Source organism: Elephas maximus, chromosome 6 (assembly GCF_024166365.1).
Source record: "Elephas maximus indicus isolate mEleMax1 chromosome 6, mEleMax1 primary haplotype, whole genome shotgun sequence".
Taxonomy (NCBI): domain Eukaryota; kingdom Metazoa; phylum Chordata; class Mammalia; order Proboscidea; family Elephantidae; genus Elephas; species Elephas maximus.
Window position 1 is genome coordinate 40,767,696 of NC_064824.1, and position 20,349 is coordinate 40,788,044.

Here is a 20,349-nt window from a genome sequence, read left to right on the forward strand (position 1 = left end):
CCCTCAGGGGATGTTTACTGGGAGAGACACAGCGGATCAGATATGAAAGGCATTCAGGTCAGCATTGATGTGAGCGAAAGTGAAATCATACCTAAGGCATTCAAAAGACCGCCGTGTCAGGGGTTCAGCTAACGGTGCAGCTACTGTGTGTGTCTTCCCGGAGAGGCAAAATCTTTTCACAGGCTGGCGATTTTTTTTTCTCCCTAATTTACTACAAAATTATAAAAGTTTCCCCCATCCCATTTACCTCCCACGAGATAACACAAGAGTTAGTATTTTCTCTCCTCATGGACCACACGCGAAATCAGACCAACTTCTACTAACTCTATTACCTAAATGAATCAGCAAGACACCATCTGAACTGTGAAACCTTTTTTTTTTTTAAACAGGTGTATTCATGTATACTACATATATGCATAATCTGTAGGGGAGAGCTGAATGAAGATAAAAGCCAAAAGACACACACACACAAATGGCTTTTCCTCTCACCTCTTTCAGAGAAAACACCACACACACACACACGCACACTCACAGTAGAAAAACAGTGCAGAACACCTTAAAACGAAATCCTTTATTTACTTTGTAACTACTAGTTACACTTTTCCTGAGCTTTCAGTCTGACACGACTGTCACCCAAGATAAAAGTATTTGGCACATAGCTATTAAGGCAAAGCCTTCCATAAAGTCTACTGATCATTATCGTTTTCCTTTCTAAAAAAATGCTTGATGAAGAAATACTTGGATTCTACTTTTTAAAAGTTTATATTTCTCACCACCCAAATAGTCAGTGAATAGATTTTCCAAGTGGTAAGCTGATGCTGTTGGCGTAAACAGAGCTATGTAAATATATACAAAATTCACAAATCACAGCAAACATACAAATAATGAGGAGATGCCTGAGTGTTTCAAGGCTTAAATATGAAAAGGAAAGTCACATTTCATCTTCTGACTGCTAAAGAAAGAAAAGAAATAGAAGTGGGGGGGAGCTCTATTTATTGGTTTTAAATCATTCTTCCCTCTGCTGTGATTTTTTTTTTTCCCAACCTTCACATCTTGGCTAAAAAGCATATTTGGGCTTATGTTAACGTCTGCTTTTGTGGTGACATTTAATTCTGTATATTTTCAACTAGTGTTTCTGCATCACAGATTTTCCTTCTTTATCTCTTTGCTCTAAAAAGACAACCAAAGAGCAATCAAAAAGGTGTCTGACTTGGCCATTCAGACAATTGCCCCCTTGTGGGAATGCGGGAATGAATGGTACAGTGGACACCCCAGCACCATTGACGTTATAAACATGTAAATGAAACACATTAGGGCAGACAATCAATTGTCTGTGAGCATTGCAAACCTGCACTCCCTCTCTCTGTGACAGGCACAAAATAGTGTCTACCTTGGGAAGCCACGGTGCTGGAGAGGAAAAGGACAAAGAATTCCCTTTCACACAGAAGAAAATGCACCTTAAAAGCCTTAGAAGAATGCAGATGACAAAAGTGTTGTAAGGAAAAGAATCTCCCACATCTTGGAATAAATGCGGCACTGCGAGAGAGCTTGCTAGCAAGCAACACCCTCCTTTCCTACCTTCAGGGTAAACACACATTTTTCCTAAGAAATATTATTAACACAGCATTAGAGTCTTTGATAACCTCTTGGTATTTTCTCTATGGTGAGCAAATTAAGAAAGATAAAAAAGAAAGAATCCAAAACATATGACATTTACAGTTTAAGAGGGAACTTTCATATGGGTTTTATTTTATTTGAAAATAAATGCTTTAAAAATGTAAACCTATTTGTATTTGGCAACAGAGAGATAACGTAAAGTTTAAAATCCTTAGCCCACCTTTACCCCTGCTAGAGCACCACGCTATGGATGCCAGGGGATAGTGGTCGTGCTACGAAGACAGGTTTCTACCCCAATTCGGTTAGTTTTTCCAAACCAAAATAAAATAAATAGATCTGTCTAGATACACAGCCCCCAGCCTCGTGTGTGTGCCACATGACAAAACTTGCAGAAGACCTGCACAGAGAAGAAAGAGTGGAAATGGATATCTTTGGAGTGCCCTTAGAACTGGTACCTGCCACACAAACTGCCTCTCACTGCCTTGAGAGTCAGCAAAACAGGCTTCCTATAAAGCTCATCAACTTTATGAAGGAAGCTACTAGCCAAAGATGTTCAGGCTTGCAAAGATAGCCAAGTCTGAAATGACTGTCCTCCGGAGGAAACTTCCCTGCCTCCGTGTGTACTGAGGGAGGGGTTCTCTGACTCAGAGCCCCATCCCAACTTCAGCTCTCTGGGAGGAGAGCAAGGAGCTACATCCTTTAGAAGGAGTTGATTGCATTTCCTTTCCTTTTCACCTAATCATCTATGAAAAGGGAGCAGCTTCTCAGTCCATTGCCTCTAGGCATCACCATCAGCACCTCCACTCCCTTTAGGGGTTCATCATCAACAAGGATAATCATTTCTGCTCATTTGGATGTTTCTGCTTTTGGGTCCAAAGCTCTGAAAACATTCCAATTTATCCCTTTTCATTATTACTGAAAATCGAGACCAAAGGAGTTTGGAAAAAGGTTCCCATCTGCTCCACCTAATCCCGAACCCTTTAACCGAAACTTTGGAGAGAAGAAATCAAACTTAACTTTTCTTTCCTTCTTTTATCCCTCTCCCCTCTTCTTTTTCTTTTTCCTAATTCAGTTTTCCCAAAGACAACTTCATTCCCTTTTCTGCAACAGTTTCCGGATTTGATTTGAGTTACAACGTGTGTGTGTGCGTGCGTGCGTGCGTGTTTGTGTGTGTGTATGTGTGTGTGTGCGCGCGCGCGCGCAATTCTTCAGAGGCTGATGCTGGAAGTTGGAAGGCAGGCCTCTCTTCTCAGGCTCTGCAGGAGGCAGGAGGGAGGCAGGCGCATCCCCAGGAGCCAATGCCCGAAACGGGGTGAAAGCAGCAAACTTTGCAAGTTACACGGGCTGTGCCAGTGGCAGGCAGGCAGCAGCCGGGCACCTGCGGCTCAGAGTGCTCAGTTTCTGACTCCAGGGCTGTGTGGAGATAGTGGGGTATAATCAAGGGGATGAAAAAAGGGGGGCTGGGTTTTTCCCCTCCTCTCCAGCTTCAGTGAAAGTGTTACGAAGTGAGTCAGGCGACTGGGGATCATCTGACTGAACTTTCTTGAAACTGACACACATTTTTGTCTGCTTGTCTGTAGGCAACTCGCTTTCCCCTCCTTTCCCCTCACCCCACCCCCCCCTTTTCTCCAGCACATCTTATTTTCTTAGAAGACATTTCATCCCTTTCCCTGTGGGTGAAAAAGGGACTCCTGGCTGATATGGGTTAACTTGGCTCTGACACTGTCTTTGCAGGCATCTTGCTAGCCTAAGGATCTTGAAGGGTGTATTTTAGAGACTTGTTTCGTTCTTTGCACATTTCTTTTCCTCCAACTGGCTTCTTCTCCTTTGCCTTTTCACAATTGTATACAGAATGGCCTCCTCACCCATGTTCCTGTCCAGCCTTTCAAACACACACTGCTTTACATGTTTTACCTCCTTCGTCATCTTTGTATGTGTGTATATATATACACACACACACACACACACACACATACGGTTGACTTCATTAAAATTACATAATGTGCCATTCTAGTTTTCTGGATGACCTTTTTTTCCTCCTGCTTTTCCTTCTATGATTATTATTGCCATTATTCCTTTCCAGGAATTTCTATATGATTTTGATAAGCATCATCATATTTAGTGTTATCAGCAAAGACACAAGCCCAAAAGTGACATCTTTTCCATGAATCCAGGAAAGAAGAAAAATCCACTCAGTTCAGATAAATCCTGGCAATTCCCAAAGGGAAAAGATACATTCTGGATGAAAAAAAGGAGGGGGACTTTTCTACCTGCTTCACAAAATCAGGACATTGCTCAGTCAAATCAAACCCAAAGAAAAACACTGACAAGTCACCAATTCACAGCCTGTTTTCCCACGGATGATTTGGAAAAAGAGACAGGTAATAATCAAAGTTAGAGCAGCTGTAAGCAATGGACAGGCTCACGTTAAGTGTGCAGAATCTGGGCTAAATGCCTTAAAACGTACAGTCAAGTTTCGGTTCCCGAGTGTTGAGGCTGCTCCCAAGTTAGTGGCCGGGCGGAGGGGGAAATGTCCGCAGTGCCCATGGCTACGAGCCTCCCTGGCTCTCCGGTCCACCTGCGAAGCCCCCATTGGGCCTCCCTATTTGCTGCCCCCTCCCCCAAGGTTCCCAGGGAGCCTGGAGTCCTCTTTCTCCAGACCTGGGCTCTGGCCTGACCTCACTGCCAGGCCAGGCTGGTCATCAGTGGCAAAATCCCGAAGAGGGTGGGAGGAGGAAGGCAAGAAGAAACAAACACTCTAAACAGTTACTCCTGCAAAAAGAACACTTCTGGGAGCCTGGCTTTAAATCTCATTCTCTTTTCTCTCAAAAAATGACTGTTTAACATAAGAAGAAGAAAAAAGCCTCCTTGACACAAAGCTTTTGTTATCCAGTTGATCAGCAATGTGCTTTAGATACTTGTAAGAGGGGGAAAAAAGCCCCACAACAGACATTGATTTTATAAAATCAATAACCAACATTTAATAAAAGGAACAGAGGAAACACAAGAGAGGAGAGGGGGACATTAGGTGTAATTTTAGTGTCTACTAAATTACCCAGAGATGGGGAAGGGGAGGTCTCCTGTGTAAGGACCACCTTAAATAATGCCAGACACCAGAGTGAAAAAATTAAATTAAAAGAGAGAGAGAGAGAGAGGGAGAGGGACTTAAAAAGAAGCAGCCTGAACTGGATCTTGGAATATATTATTGTACTTGTTTTTTTGTAATACTAAGCCAAGCAAATAGATCAAAGGCAGCACAAAGGGAAAAAGCAGGATAACGTAACGAACAGTTTCTGACTAAAATTCCTCTATCACTCCCCCATATGGCTCGACACCTCCACCACAACAAGCAAGACACACACACACACACACACACACACACACACGCACAAAACCTAGAGAGAGAGAGAGGGGGAGAGAGAAGCATCATTTGTCTCTAATCAAAATTCTCTCGTCTTTGTGTTTTTCTCCCTCCAGCAGCCCGCACTGCGCCCCCTCCCCGCGCCGCGCAGCTCTAGGGCAGGCGGGGGTTGCGCACAATTGTCTTCTCTAGAGGAAAGTTGTCCCAAGTGGGCCCAGGCGGTCCCCGCGAGACGCGGGTTGGGGTTGCAGGAGGCCGGGAGGCCGGGCTGGGCCGCGTCCTCGGCGCCCAGTTCGGGAGCGTCTACGCGGCCCCGCGTCGGGTGATCGGCTGGGAGCGAAGGGAGCGAGAAGTTTCCTTTCCGAGTCTGGGCTGGAGCTTGTTTGTTTGGGGGGGGATTGGTTTATTCTTTTTAAACTCAGTATCCTCCGTCAGCTACCCCCCGGCACCCTCTCGCGTCCCCAGCCCTCTCCCCTCCCCCAGGCGCCTTCCGCGCTCTTGCCAATCACTTTTCTCTTTTATTCCCACGATTTTGTTTTGGGTTATACCTAGGGGGTCTCTCTCGGTCTCTCTCTCTCTCTCTCTCTCTCCGCCTCCCTCTCTCTCTCTCTTTCTCTCCACTGTTCCTTTCTTTGCCTCTCTCCAAGACGGACCTGCTGAGCTGTCAGTCCCCCTTAGTCTCCCACCTCTGGTCTGTGTGGCCACCTCGCACCCCCACCTCCTTCCTCCTTCCTGACTCAAGCCTGGATAACGGGTTCCTCCTGCCCATATAGAAACTGCCCGGAAAAGTCTCGCTGCGCCCCGCGACTCCGCGAGTCCCCGGCGTGGGGGCCCGAGCCCACTGCAGAAGAGCCACCCGCCCCCGAGCCCGCACGGACCCCGCCAGACCCCCACGGGGCCGGCCGAGTCCCTCCCACCCCGGGGTCCCGGCGCGCCGGGCGGCCCCGCTGCCAGCGGACCGTTACTTGGCGCACGGAGAGGCGGCTGGGCGACTCCGGCAAGAAACTTTGAGCCTCGCTGAGGCACAGCCCCGGGTCCCCTCTCCCGCCCGCGCAGTCCCCTGGCCACCCCCGCCCCCGCCCGGGAGCCCGCCCGACCCGGCGCCCAGGCCCCCGCCCTGCCCGGACGCTCCCGGAGCCCGGCCGGGGACCCCGCGGGCCGGGTGAGAACCGAGCGGGCGGCGGAGGGAGGGCGGCGGCGAGGCTGGGGCGCCGGGCCCGGGGGCGCAGGGCCCGGGCGGACCCCAGCGCCCGGCGCCCCGGCGCTCACTTTGCCCGGCACTTCCCCCAACTCCCCCCGGCCGGGCGGCCGCGCGCTGCGGGCTCCGGCGCCGGCCGCGGAGGGAGGCTCGCCCGCGAGCCCCGGGCACCGCCGCCGCCGCCGCCTCGGTTCCCTTTCCCTTTCCCCCTCCTTCTCCCCGGGTCTGGAGCCGCGGAGTGGCCCGGAAAAGTTTGGCTGGGGCCGCTTCTTACCGTTTTTCCTCCTGGGATTGGCTTGTTTGCGCCTCTTGCACCGGGGGCCATCCGCCATGATCGGCTGCTTCATTGATAAGAGCGGATCAGATGGCAGTTCGCATGGACTCGGCGCCCTGCTTCGGCAGCACGCAGGCTCGATCTAGCAACCAAACACAGCGACAATGTGGGCATCGCCCGCGCCCATTGAAACGCGCGCGGGCCGCCCAGGGGAGCCGGGCCAGGGCCCCGGCGAGCACCCATCCGCGCCCCCCAACGCCAAAGCGAAACTTCAGCGGCCCCCACCCCGCCCCCCACCCCCAGCCTTGGCCCCGAGGCGCTTTGTGTTTGTTACTGTTTGGTGTGTTGCACCCGCGAGGGGATCAGAGAGACAAGAATTACATCTTCAAAATGAGTCATAACTCCTGACCGTATGAGGGAATGCACGCGGCGGTACAGTAGGCTGTTTGAGTCAGGGCGAGGCGGACCCCTTCCTCCGAAAAGTCCTCAGCCCGGCTCGGGAACTTGAGGTGAGGCGAGGCTTTCTTTCGCTCTCATCTTGTCCCCCCCCCCCAAATTCCCCCGAGGTAACAAACAAACAACGGGAAAGAGCCCCCAGCTGAAGCACACTCTGGCAAATTGATAATAGTAATTATAGGAAGCCCACTTGCCCCGCGCCCCCTCCCTCCCCTTTTGGAATTGATCGAGGCAATGCCTCTTCCTCCCCCACCCCACCCCTCAAATTAAGATTCTCCGTTTCACGCCGCAATAAGAAATATAATTATAACCCTCTTTGGACACTGCCCCCCCCCGCCACTTTGACAATATTTACTTAAGTCCGCGCCCCCCCCCCACCACACACACACCTCACTCACAAGGTCCCCCACCCTGGTCCCCTTAAATACTTCCAGTAGAAAAAAAAATTTTTTTTTTCTTCCTCGAGAAAGGAAAGAGAAAGTCCAACCAGTACGGCAGCACTTTTAAGCTCTTCTAAATGATCGTATCCTTTCTGGCTTCGAAACTTTTGTACCTAAAAATCGAGAGAGGCGCTGCATTTTTTCAGCTGAAACTGTCAAAACTTGGAGAAGGGGAACCTCGGAGGCAGGCAGGAGAGGAGGAGAATCCCGAAACTCGGTGGAGGTTGGGAAGATGCTGTGCCTCGAGGATTAGTTTAAACAGGGGGCTATAAAAGATGTAACAGATGCAAACTGTAACACAAGGGCCATTAACCCTTTCTCTGCCGAGCACACTCAGTCCCCACGCCCCGCACCTATTGTCTCCTGTGCTAGAAGCTTTTCGGAAAACCTGGAAAGTGAGTATCAGTTTCCACACATTTGCTGAGAGGGGTGGGGGGGGGGGCGGTGCAGAGAGAAGGGGAAGTGGACGTTTTAGAAAGCACCTTAAATTTAACCTAGGCATAGTAGTAGGAGACTTTTAATTTAAGTTTGACACATTTTGTCATTTCTTGGCTCTCCCACTGCTTTGAAATTGTTGGGGAAAATCCTGAAATAAATAAATGGTCACACAAGTGTCTGGGATGAAACAGCTGGCCTGTCTATATTCATGCTGAGACTTACACACGATTGCATATAAATACATGTTTAATAAAGTAAGCTGCTAGTTTTATGGGCATGTGTGTGTGAGGGAGAGACAGGGCATTTGTGCTGTAAACTTTATCTTTGCCTGTTATTTCTTACTCTGGAGTTAGTAATCTTGTCCTCATCATTACAGGGAGAGCATGTAAAATATATAAGTAGATGGGAGATAAACACATTGATGTTAGCCGAGCTCACCACTGTTCCTGGGAACTCCTGATATCTCTCTCTCGACTTTTCAGTGCCAAAGTATGGAATGTAATTGTGTGTGTATGTGTCTTCTGTTAAATCCATGTCTATGTGACGTTGTCATTTAAAATTCCAAAAGTTATCCTTAATTTAAAACCCTGATATCCTGATGCAGTTTTCTTCCCAGCTGTAATGATCCCCCCCCCCACTTTGGTAAACGACTCAAGTTCCATGAGGACTTTCACTTCTTTATTTATGATCACAGAAGCTGAGGTGTTACTTCACACACACACACAAAGAATGAAATAAAGAAATGAAACTCGCTAAGCAGACAAAAAACAGGCAACTTTCTGCTTAGAAAACAGCCTTCTCCGCTGGGAGCCGATGGACTGCCATGTCTAAGAGAAAGACTTGCATCCGAATTTTGCTAGGTCTGTATTGATCAAGTTTTGTAATTATGAACAGGTATTTGCCAAGTTTTAATTGCTGAATATAATGAATTGAAATTAGATGCCAAAATTGTGCAGAAAGTCTCCCCTTGATGAGCTTTTATTCCAGCCATTTAGTTCTCAATAAAACTTTTCCTAGGCTGAGTAGCCAAAGGCACCTTTGGTTACCTGAGTGGACAGGTACAGGGCAAATTATTTGGGGGAGGGAAAGGGAAGGAAAAAGGAAGGAGAGAGAGCGAGGGTGCAAAGAAAAGTCAAGAAACCACTCTTGGGAGAAGCCTGTCATAAAGGAGCCAAACCCACCTGAAATTCCTACCCACAGACACCCCTTGTCACTTCAGATTCACATCCCAACTCAAAAGGAGAAAATCAGAAAAGGAGGGTGGGGTACGAGCACACCAAAGAGGAATAAAAAGAGAGAAAAGGGGAAAAAACCTACCTGCGAAGTCTTGTTTGTAGTTTTGGCCAGAAATGGTGAGAAGAAAAAGCATGAAGAAGCGGCGAAGTGTGGGGGAGAAAAAGGTGGAAGCGAAGAAACAGCTCCCGGAGCAAACTGTACAAAACCTCGCCAAGAGTGTTGCGAGGCAGGACCGTTATTCCTGCGGAGCAGGTTAGAACTGATCTCTTTGGCCACTCCAGGAAACACAAACCTGGGGACGGACTGACGTGTTACGCCTCTTCTAATGACATTTTTTTCTTTTTCTTTTCTGGAGGAGAGACCCTGAAACACGCGCCACCTATCTTTGTGGGGAGGGATAATTGAAGCGCCCTGAGCGTGAGCATCATGTGAAAACGTGATCGCCAAGTTTCTCTCTGGGAAAGGATCTGGGATAGATTATACCTTGAAGTCTCCGCAAACGCTTTAGTGGAAGAAATGAAATTCCACCTCCCTCCCTTCCTCTCTCCCTCCCTCACGCCTCCCTCCCTCCCTTCTCCACGCCCCCCCCCCACCCGTCAAGCCTTTGGCATCATTATCCTCATCACTAAATCCTACTGAGTACAGGGCGGAAAACGGTGCACACCATTCACAGAACTGGAGAACTCCAAGGGGCGAAAGTTAAAGGGAAAGATCCCGGGTCCTCAATCCAGATCGCCTCTCCTTACACGGTTATCTCTAATGGCCAGATTCGAGGTGCACATTAAGTTGTGTGGGTTTCTCAGCACGGCTTCTCGAACTAAATTCTTTGCCCTTTCTCTTAATTTTTTTTTCCCTTTTAGATGCCAGAGCCAGGAAAGAAAAAAAAACAAATATGCTGCATGTGAACTGTATCTTAGGGTGTGTGTATGTTGGGGTGTGTGAGTGGGGGTGTGTTCGATGCATTTGTGGATTTAATTCCAATACCCAAAACTAGTTTGGTATTTTTTTTTTTAAAAAAAGGGTCTCTAAGTAAATTAACATAGAAGGCTGGGCTGGCTGATCTCTGAATTTCTCTACATCTCACGGAGTACTTACTACAAAGTGAGAGAGTGTGCAGGGAGGCAGGAAGAAAGGCCATAGAAGAACTTAGCAGGGAAGAAAGAGCATGATATTAAACGGCATGGGGGCTAAGTTTTGGAGTATATATTTTTGATCTTGCAATTAAAGTAAAATTAAAAAGAAAAGACTCCACCTTTGCTCTGAAGGGATTGGTTATGCAAATATGGAAGGGATTTCCTGGAGAATACAGCTTTCTACTGTATGGTTAATTAAATAATCACTCAAAAGCTTCCAACGTGACGCTTCTGTCGTAATCCAATCAGGTTACATAGGTCCTAAACAAGAAAGATATTTTCCACATCTGGAAGTCAGCAATTTAGCAAGTACTGCACATTATTAACCAATTCAGAGCCCACTTCCCAGGGGAATTTTTTTGAAGTTTAAGTGTTCTTAACCAATGCTCTGCTGTTTTGTTAATCAAAAAGCTGGTTTACTCTGCACATAATTGGAACTAATATAGAAGTAAATAAAGACAGCCAAATTTGGGGATGCTGAGCAAGGCATTTATCGGAAAAGGAAGAAATCTTTTAGCCTCCGATGGTTCAGGCTCAATTTCTTAAAGAACTGACAGGCCTTTTTCTTCTTCTTCTTCTTCTTTTTAGGGTGAAAGTGCTTGAGAATCTCAGAACACACATCAACTTCCAGCCCACAGCCTTTGGGCTCTCTTAGAAAGGTGGAGGTAGAGGTGTGAAGAGGACCAAAGAGCTGCCTCACACTAATTTTTCTGCTTTGATATTGTTAACTACGTTACAGCACCCTGTTTTCAGTCTAATGCAATCGGAAACAAATAATACCCTGACCCAACACTAGACTTTTACTTACATTAAGATAAACTGCTTTGAACTGTGCTTTGAATGTGTGCCTACAGCAAGACTTTGAATGCAAGAGTCACTGGCAATTGCTCTCAGAGAAGGGAAAAGCCACCACACAGGCTGCCACATCCTCACTCCTAGAGGTACACGTCTTTGTATTTTGGATGTTTATTTTTTTCCAGAGGGGAGGCTCAGTGGGGAGGAAACTAGCCACTCAGCTGACCACAGCCAGATTTTACTCTAGATGCATGAAAGTAGATTTTTACAGTTGGTCACAAACTCACCTCTGTCCTAACTTGAGTAGTTAGGACAATGAGAGTACCTGAAAAATTCATCTTTTTCTCACCCCACCCCATCCCAGATAAAGCACCCAGAGAAGAGGAGCATTCAAGATCTTCAGTCTAAAATTTAATAATAAAAAAGAAAATGAAACATTTCCAACATGGGTCAGACACAGTCTCCATGTCCTATTTTACATTTCTTTTAATATGTTATATCTACAGTAAATATATGTATCTTTTATCAAGTCCCTCCACTGGGATTTATCACTACTGTTGATATCTTTTTTTCCTCTGCCTCCTCTCTCTTTTTTCATGTTTTTATTAAAAAGAAATTAACTCCAGCGTTTTCTAGAACTTTTCTTTCCAGCCTCCCCTTCTCCCATTTCCGTGGAAGAGGAGCCCATTGTATGGAGCGATTCCAGGCAAGATCCCTCTCCTGAAGCCCAGGTGGCCACTGGAGGCTTACAGCCCAGATGCACACTCACAGACTTGGAAAACCTCAGGTCAAAGAATCCAATCGAACAGCTAGCCAAACAGTCTTTATTATGTATATTAAATGTCAGGTTCCTTAGGCTCTGACTTAGGAAAAAAAAGATCCTGAAGTATTTTTATTAAAAACACCTAATCATCTGATTACTCCAGGTTCAGTAATTGTTCAAGTGGCAGGAGACAGCCCCCAACACTTAGCATTTGGAGTCCCGGCGCGCAAGTACTTGATTTGGGGTTAAAAAAAAAAAAAAAAGAACACTTTCAGGTTCCCATCAAGGTGAATGTTTGGATGGTGGTGCATGAAGGGTCCCTGCGAGGTGTGAGCGCCCACTAGGTTGCCCCCGTCCCTGCTTGCAAGCCCCTCCCCAGGCATTTGGCAGAAAGAGTATCCACCACAGCAAAGGCAGTGGGATCGGGGAAGCCGGAACATAAATTGTTCGGAACACTCCCTCAGTCCGAAGGCCAGGTTGGGGACAATGGGGATCCTGGGATCAGCGGGATTCAGGAGCGCAGGATGCAGGGAAAAGTCGAAAGAGGACCGGGGGCTGCTGGCTTTCGGCTATTCACACAGACACAGCAAAGCAAGTCTTGCAAATGAATCGCTCTTTCCCCGTCTGTCTTCCCCATTAATAATCCACTTCGAGATTAGCGCAGACGAAAGGGATTAAAACCACAGATACATGCAAATGTGAAATAATACAGCAATCGACCTTGAAGGGGAAAGAATAATTCTTTAGGGTTTCCTTGGGTAAAACAAACTGCCTCCACTCAGGCTGGGTGAGAAGGATGCGCTTTTGTTTTTCAGTTCCCTCTAGCCAGGACTTACTGCCTGTCCCCCCATTCACCTCTCAGTCTGTCAATTTCCTCTACTTTCACAGCCACTGCCTCCTCTCCCGTCTCCCCGCCCCCCCCCCTCCACTCGCCGGCCCCAAAACCCGAAGAGATACAATGTTTGTGCCCTTGAACACACAAGGCTGTGGAAGGAATCCTAATTTGACCACAGCTAATGATTTTTTTGGGGGGGGGGCAAACTCTGTTTATTTTGTACAGTGTGGAGAAAATTAAAAAAAAAAAAGGAATCTATTCTAGTTTTGAAACGGAATTGATCTTTCATCTAGAGGAGTTTCTTCGACCCTGTGTTGGTACGCAGAAGGTGGGCAACTTCTTCTACAGTTGCAAGCAAAGAGTGATAAGGGGGACCCCGGGATTGGGTGTGTGTTTATGGGGGGAGGGCAGTAGGGGTCCAAGCCAAGCCAAACGGTTTTCTCACGTGCAAACTCGCAATCCAATCCATTCGGAGTTGAGCCTAGGATAGGAGGGATAAGTCTATTAAAAGGGGAAGAAGGAAAAATCAAGAGCATCTCTTGGCGAAGCCCTTTCAAACAAAATCAAAACAGGACCAGAGAAGCCCAGACCGTCCCTAACATCCCTACTGCGAGGCCCGCGGGCTGTGGAATCTCGCACGTCACCTGGCCCCAGCAGGGCGGCCCGCTGCGAGGCTTATTTTATTTTATTTGTTGAAGTTAAGGTTGAATCTCGGCTTCAGGGCTTTTGCCAGCGTCTCCACTGACAGCAACCAGCAAACTTCAGGACTCAAACGAGCGTCTTAATTTATTGATGCAAAACAGGTCTGCTTGTTGCCCTGAATTCTTGGCGCGCTCCGCCCTCCCCCCTGCTCCTGCGTGCCCAGTTTCGGTCCCTCCATTTGATCTCGGGGACAGGCCCCGCCGCGCAGGCAGAGGAGCACGTGCGGGGGGTCGGCCCCCTCCCGCGCGCCCTCCCCCAGACCTGTCCCCGCCCGGGAACCCCGCGACCCCCGCCCCGCCGCCCGGTCAGCTGATCTGGCTGGCTCGGCCGCTCCCCGCCCGCCGCCCTGTTTCCGGTCCCCGGGGTCCGCGCGCCGCGCAAGGAGCCCGAGCGGCCGCGGCCAGGAGGTGATGCTGGGGGCTGATTACCATGAGAAAGGCTGTGCCTGGAAAAGCCTCCTCCACGCGACTGTCAGTCTCACTAAGGGGGTGGGGGGAGACGGAAAGGGGTCCTGTAGGAGTCACCAGAAAACTTGGAGTAAGTTGGGTGCGACGTAGGCCCGAGGAGGTGGCTTTCGCCTCAACTTGGAAGTCTGGGGCGTTAAGGGCGCCGACGCCAGCAGCCTCGCCAGGGGATTAAAAACTAAAAACCTCCCTTCCTCATTCCCTCCCACCCTCCCTCTTGCCCTCCTTTCAGCCCTTCCTGCCCTTTATCCTGATTTTCTTGAAATTCTTTCCCAATTGCCTTTCCTACATTCCTGTTTCTTTCTATCTGATATTTTCCTTGTGCAATCCCTTGTTTTCTTTCTTCACACTCTTCTTCTCCCTCGTTTCTGATTTTTTTCCCTGCTTCCTTTATATGTCCCGATTTATCATTTTGTTTCGAAATCACAATTTTTAATATGTAATTAATCTACCAGCAGGAGGTCAGAGACACCCTGCTAAGAATACTCCCTGGGTAGTCAGAGGCGGCAAGTTCACCAGGTGTCATTGAAAAGTTAAAAAATAAAAATAAACCTGTATCAGTGATCATAGTATCATAGTGGCTTATTGTTCTGTATTATCACAGCAGCTTCAGAAGACAATTTTTCTTTAAAATGATACAATCTTCCCGGAAAAAAATGAATAATACTTTGCATGGGGAAGCTGTTCAAAATTAAGGCAATGTGAAAATTTTTCTCATTTATAGTGATACTTCAGCAGTGCTTAGCAGACTTTAGAGATTACAGTAGGTAAATTTAAGAAACTCAGTGTATTCTCTTTTAATGACTTTTTGGAAAGTGTAACATGTTCCCACATCACCCCCACCACTCGAAGACTGATCAGTTCAGACAGAAACATCATGTCATGTATTTTGCAGATTGCTAAGCAAATTCACTTGACTTTTTGGGTTTTATCTTGACCAGGTCGCCGTCTATGACCTAGCAAGTGAGTGAACATGAGGCTGAACATGTCATGAATGTGGCTGTTTTTTGTCTTCCTTTTTCTTTTTGGTCTTTTCTTCACTTTGGGCACATTTGTTGTTCTCTTGTTAAAATTCAGAGTTTGCACTTGTTTACAATTTGTTTACTTCATTGAATTTTTAAAACTTTTTCCAAGTTAAGTGAACGTGTATATTAAGCCCTTTATAGGCCAAGAAAAATAAAGATGCCTTAGAAAGATGCCTTTTATGCTTTGTAATTATTAATTGACATTTTATGATGAATAATTAATCATTTGCATAATTTTGGTGTCTCTGATCTGAACACATATTTGCATATCTAATGCTTGATTTAAAAAATTTTTTTTTAAAGTGTTCTCTCAGGACCAAGAAACAAAGTAATATTTTAATGTAAAATTTCTCTTCTGCACTTGTAAAAGTTTATTTATGGAGCTGTAATTTTCACGTATCTGTAAAAGTTCATAACAATTTGTAAACCATTTATATAGCAAGCACATACAAATATGTGGCAGAACTACAATTAATCAGGAACAACAATACCTTATGTAAAATCAAGTCACTCCCCAAATCCGTATATATGCACTGTTTATACACCATATTTTCCATTTGGGATTTGGTCATTGAACTTTTTGGTTATGTCTATAGCAGGTCAAAAAAAGTGGAAAATTGAGGCCATTGACAAATAATTCAGGCCTGGTCTTTAGGATAATTTTTTATCTTTTACATATTAATGTATGGGCTGATTTAAAGTTATTTAAAAATGATTAAGTAAGCAGATCCATGATATTTTTATACCCCTTATGCTAGTTGAAGTCCCAAGTTTGAACACTAGCCCTGCCGACTAATACCTGTGTGATCACAGGCAATTTCCTGTAAGCTTGTTTCCTTACCTACAACATGGATACACTAATAGCCCTATTCCGTGGGGTTTTTTGAGAATTAAATTAAGTAATGCACAAAACGTCGCTAAATTGTAGCTTTATTATAATTATTTTTATAATGAAAGGTTAAAAATAACATGGAACATACAGCTAAACTAAAGACAGTGTAAATTAATTGTGACTATTAGAAAACTACTTAACTCTTAGTGTCATTCATATTCTTCCTATTGAAAATGAATGTTGTGTCATTAAGTGAGGAAATAAAATAGAAAACATCATAAGGGTTATGGCCGGTCTATGATTCTTCAGAACTGTTCAAAGGATGTGTAGGCTCAGAAATGAAAATACTGCATTTTCTTTATTCTGTTAGTCCAGCCATTGATTTACAGTATTAGATATGGTCATAATTTGGTTATAAATATCAGAATTTTTTGGGTACAAACAGGGAATTAGAAATCTCTCGTGTCCTTTAGTAACGTATGGCCTTGAGTGTAAGGGTTAAATGTGCATAAGCTCAGAAGCAGTATTGAGTAAGACTTGTAAAAAAAAAGGGGCAAACTTACAGATTTGGAGACCAGGAGTTTGGCTGTCAGAGCACTATTTGCTCTAAGACCATTCATAATGAACTGAGCCTTCCCTTTTGGAATTGCATTTATTCTGGGGTTTGTGCTAATTTCAAGTACTCATGGGGTGGGGGGAGGGATCAGTGTATTAAATGGAAAATGCAATTCTCTTGTTTCTTAAACATTCACAAGTCCAGATTTTCTTCATGATGCAAAAGCTGGAAAATCAATGCAAGTGCCAGGGGGAAAAACTATTATGATAGTTAATCCCACTACCGATGGCTTTTTTTTTCTTTAAGTACTCCTCAAAACACCTATGTCTATTTGTAGATCTCAAAGGGTCTCTTAAATGTTTCTTTTCTCAAAGGATCCATTCTTTGTTCCTTGCAGGACAAAACTACCAAAAGGACCATTTGGACATCTGCCTACGGGCTGGGAAGTAACCTGTACTTTATTTTTTTTTTCCCTTTTTTCAAGGGGCATGGGAACAGAAATGGTTTGCACCTACAAATTGTTTAAAAAAAAAAAAAATTTAGTGACCCAGGAATAACTCCATGCTGCTGCATCCTCTCTAATATTTCTTATTCTGATAAAACATCAAAACTATAAATTTTGTACTGTACTCAGTTCTAATTTTGCACCATTCACAGGGTGATTTTTCTGGAGTTGTTTGGTACTCAAATATAAAAATGTTACTTTAAAAAGTTATCATAATCTTCATGATTGTCACAATTATGAAATATTAATAGCTGAGGAAAAAAACCTACTTCTGTAGGTCTGGCACAGTGCGAAATCCATTCACATATCATTTAATTTTGATAGCAGATGTGAGGGTGTCGCGACTGGACCCATTTTGTTCAATGAGAAATCCTAGAGAGAATCAGTAACTTCCCCCCAAATTCAAGTGTCTGGCACTTCATGGCCCTTGAATTTGCCAGGTCCACCTCCACGGTCAACACCATGTACATGTGACATATAACATCATGTGACATATAACATCGTCTCACCATTCACAGGCATCCTTCTGAACCACTTCGAACATAGCATCGTGACCCACTTCCAGCCCTCTTGGTTCTTGTTTTTCCATGTATGGCTCTTTTTTTTTTTTTTTTCTTCCTTTTGGACCTAGCACTTAGGCTCATTTTTCTAGTTATAATATTGGCTCAGGTTCTTGAATGCTTTCTCTGGCTTTGCTGCCTCTAGTTTCTCAATTAAAGCACATTTCCTGGTCCGGTCTCCGGAAAAGCTCCCATAGGCAGGTTCCCGCTAGCTCAGGGTTGGTCCCGAGTGCAGGCAAGTTAGTCATGAAGGAGATATCATGGCCCAAGTGTATCTAGGAATAGTTTTTACTTGTTATACAACTTCTTTTGGCACTTAGTAACTGGAAACTGGACATCAGTGCATTTGACAACTAAGTTCTTTATATTCTCTGCAACAATAGTGAATTAGAGTGAGAAGGATATAGGTTTTGGATTTAAATCAACTGGGTTTAACTCCCTGCCTTATGATTACTAACTGTGTATTAAGCAAAAGTCATTTAACCCCTGGGAACCTAATTTTTCAAGTTGGAGGTTAGAGTCCACCCAGAGGCACCTTGGAAGAAAGGGCTGGAAATTTGTTTCTGAAAAATAAGCCATTGAAAACCCTATGGAGCACAGTTCTACTCTGACATACATAGAATTGTCATGAGTCTGAATCAACTACAAGTTGACTGTAGTGAAAAATTATGATTATATAAATAAAATATCTGGTACAGTATAAGTGTAATTCCCTTCTATGGTCAATATACAAAGATGAACTATAGAAAAGCAGAGTGGATGTAGCATGGCTTTTAGGTGATTTTTATTATTTTGTTTTTTATTTTTATTATGAGCAAGTATTTAACCCATTTCTACATTTTACATAAATTAATGGTTACTGATAACAAAATTGGAAAAGCAATAGGCTCATATGATTCCTTAATTTGTATTAAAAAAACATGAGGTACTCAAGATAATAAGCATTATGATATTAACAGCTGAGATGAATAAATATACTTTAAAATTGATTACACATTTTATATTTCCATTTGCAATTGTAAGAAAAACTTTTTTCCAGATAATTCCTCCTATAAGACCTGCCACAGGAGGAATCACTTTTGCTGTCAGCTAAGTGTGGTGAAGAGCTCTGGTGGTGCAGTGGTTAAGAGCTCAGCTGCTGAGCAAAAGGTCGGCAGTTTGAATCCACCAGCCACTCCTTAGAAACCTTATGGGACAGTTCTACTCTGTCCTGTAGGGGTGCTATGAGTTGGAATCGACTCGAAGTCAATGGATTTAAGTGTGGTGAAGATCTGTCAGTGTTCTGTTTATTCAAGGTTGAAAACAAGAGGTTCTTAATATCTTTCACAGATCTTGACCTACTCTTGCCAAAACTTTAGCAGCTTGCAGGAGTCGGTGGCGGGGAGGGGGGTGGTGGTGATGAGGAATGGAATAGCACTAAGAAACTTTGCCTGCGTCATTGCCTTCCCACCCTCAGGTGAGTGCTGAAATAGCTGTTAAAAATAAATAAATAAATAAAATCTATTAAGAAAACATTGTGCATCCCACTTCGGTGAGTGGCATCTGGGGTCTTAAACGCTAGCAAGCGGCCATCTAAGATGCATCAATTGGTCTCAACCCGCCTGGAGCAAAGAAAAATGAAGACCACCAAAGGCACAAGGTAATTATGAGCCCAAGAGACAGAAAGGGCCACATAAACCAGAGGCTACATCAGCCTGAGACCAGAAGAACTAGATGGTGACCAACCATAACCGATGACTGCCCTGACAGGGAACACAACGGAGAGCCCCTGAGGGAGCAGGAGAGCAGTGGGATGCAGACCCCACATTCTCATAAAAAGACCAGACTTAGTGGTCACACTGGGATTAGAAGGACCCAAGGTCATGGTCCCCAGACCTTCTCTTAGTCCAAGACAGGAACCATTGCCGGGGCCAACTCTTCAGATAGGGGTTGGACTGGAATATGGGATGGAAAATGATACTGGTGAAGAACAGCCTTCTTGGATCAAGTAGTCACATGAGACTGTGTTAGCATATCCTTTCTGGAGGGGAGATGAGAGGGCAGAGGGGGCCAGAAGCTGCCCAAATGGACATGAGGAGAAAGAGTGGAGGGAAGGAGTGTGCTGTCTCATTAGCGGGAGAGCAATTAGGAGTATATACCAAGATGTGTATAAATTTTTATATAAGAAACTGACTTGATTTGTAAACTTGAACTTAAAGCACAATAAAAATTAATTATGAAAAAAAAGGTAGGAGTATGTATACAGTATGGACATTGCTTCATTCTCCTGCTGGCAAGTTTGGAAGTAGGGTTGTGTCAGCAGGCCCTGGCATGGTCTACTGTGTATGTGACTTTTCTACCCTATCCCCTAGAAAGGAGGGTGTCTGGGATGACTAGGCTGTGGACACAGGAGTATATTGTTCCAGTAGTTCTGCTACAGTGCAAACCAGGCTTCTTTCTCTCTTTCTGGAACTTAACTTTGCTACACATGCAAAAATCTGTTCCTATTAGGTTTTTCCTTGGCCATTGTGGAGCCAGAAGTATGGTTCCTGTGGCAAAGGGGTAATTTTCCTGGGTTGAGGGAGACTGGCTTACCTATTGTTCTTGGCACACAGCTAGCACCCTTCTAGACAAGAGGGGCAGAATAGAGCTGAAAGTTCACAGTGAATACTTGGCCTTTTAAAACAAGAAAAAAAAAAAAAAATCCCATGCTTTTAAACCTGAAATTATCTATTTGCTATGTATATGGAATTTCAGTTTGGAGAAATCAACATGGCCCTAGAATATATTATTACCTATTACCATTTAGGAAACTCTGGTGGTGTAGTGGTTAAGAGCTATGGCTGCTAACCAGAAGATTGGGGTTCGAATCTACCAGGCACTCCTTGGAAACCCTATGGGGCAGTTCTACCCTGTCCTTTAGGGTCGCTATAAGTCGACTATAAGTCGGAATCGACTCGATGGCACTGGGTTATTATCATTTAGCATGTATGTGGGATATTGAAAAGTTTATAGTAGTTTTCTCATAGCTATTCTGTAAAGAAGATCTACATTTAAGTTTTGCTTCTACTTGAGAAGATTCTTGTATGGTTTAGAAAAATGAGTTTAGGGCTGGGCAAAACGTGCTCATGAATGTCATTTGAAATCACCTTGGACTTTGAACTTGGGACAAAGCAATGC

The 20,349-nt window shown here is 44.9% G+C and overlaps 1 protein-coding gene and 1 long non-coding RNA gene across 8 annotated transcripts in view; one reads left to right on the forward strand and one right to left on the reverse strand.

Moving 5' to 3' along the window:
- ZEB2 (zinc finger E-box binding homeobox 2) overlaps nt 1-9,531 on the reverse strand; it is a 141,413-nt gene extending 131,882 nt beyond the window's left edge. For 2 of the 5 annotated variants that reach the window (XM_049887147.1, XM_049887151.1), the window contains exons 1-2: nt 9,102-9,531; nt 6,451-6,592 (exon numbers count right to left, since the gene is read on the reverse strand). In XM_049887147.1, coding sequence (XP_049743104.1) covers nt 6,451-6,523 — 73 coding nt within the window. In that variant the 5' untranslated portion in view covers nt 6,524-6,592; nt 9,102-9,531. Of the gene's footprint in view, nt 1-6,450; nt 6,593-6,784; nt 6,857-7,295; nt 7,435-7,459; nt 7,550-9,101 lie in introns of those variants that run through there. The other 3 variants (XM_049887148.1, XM_049887150.1, XM_049887149.1) reach the window with 3 other exon arrangements.
- On the forward strand, nt 6,889-11,581 carry LOC126077669 (uncharacterized). Of its 3 annotated transcripts, XR_007517822.1 has the most exons (5): nt 6,889-6,959; nt 7,377-7,741; nt 8,161-8,273; nt 8,479-8,644; nt 10,742-11,581. It is a non-coding gene; the product is annotated as an uncharacterized LOC126077669 (long non-coding RNA). The 3 variants fall into 3 exon arrangements; XR_007517820.1 differs by lacking the exons at nt 8,161-8,273; nt 8,479-8,644; XR_007517821.1 differs by lacking the exons at nt 6,889-6,959; nt 7,377-7,741 and having other exon boundaries at nt 7,823-8,273.
- Nucleotides 11,582-20,349: the final 8,768 nt, after the last annotated feature.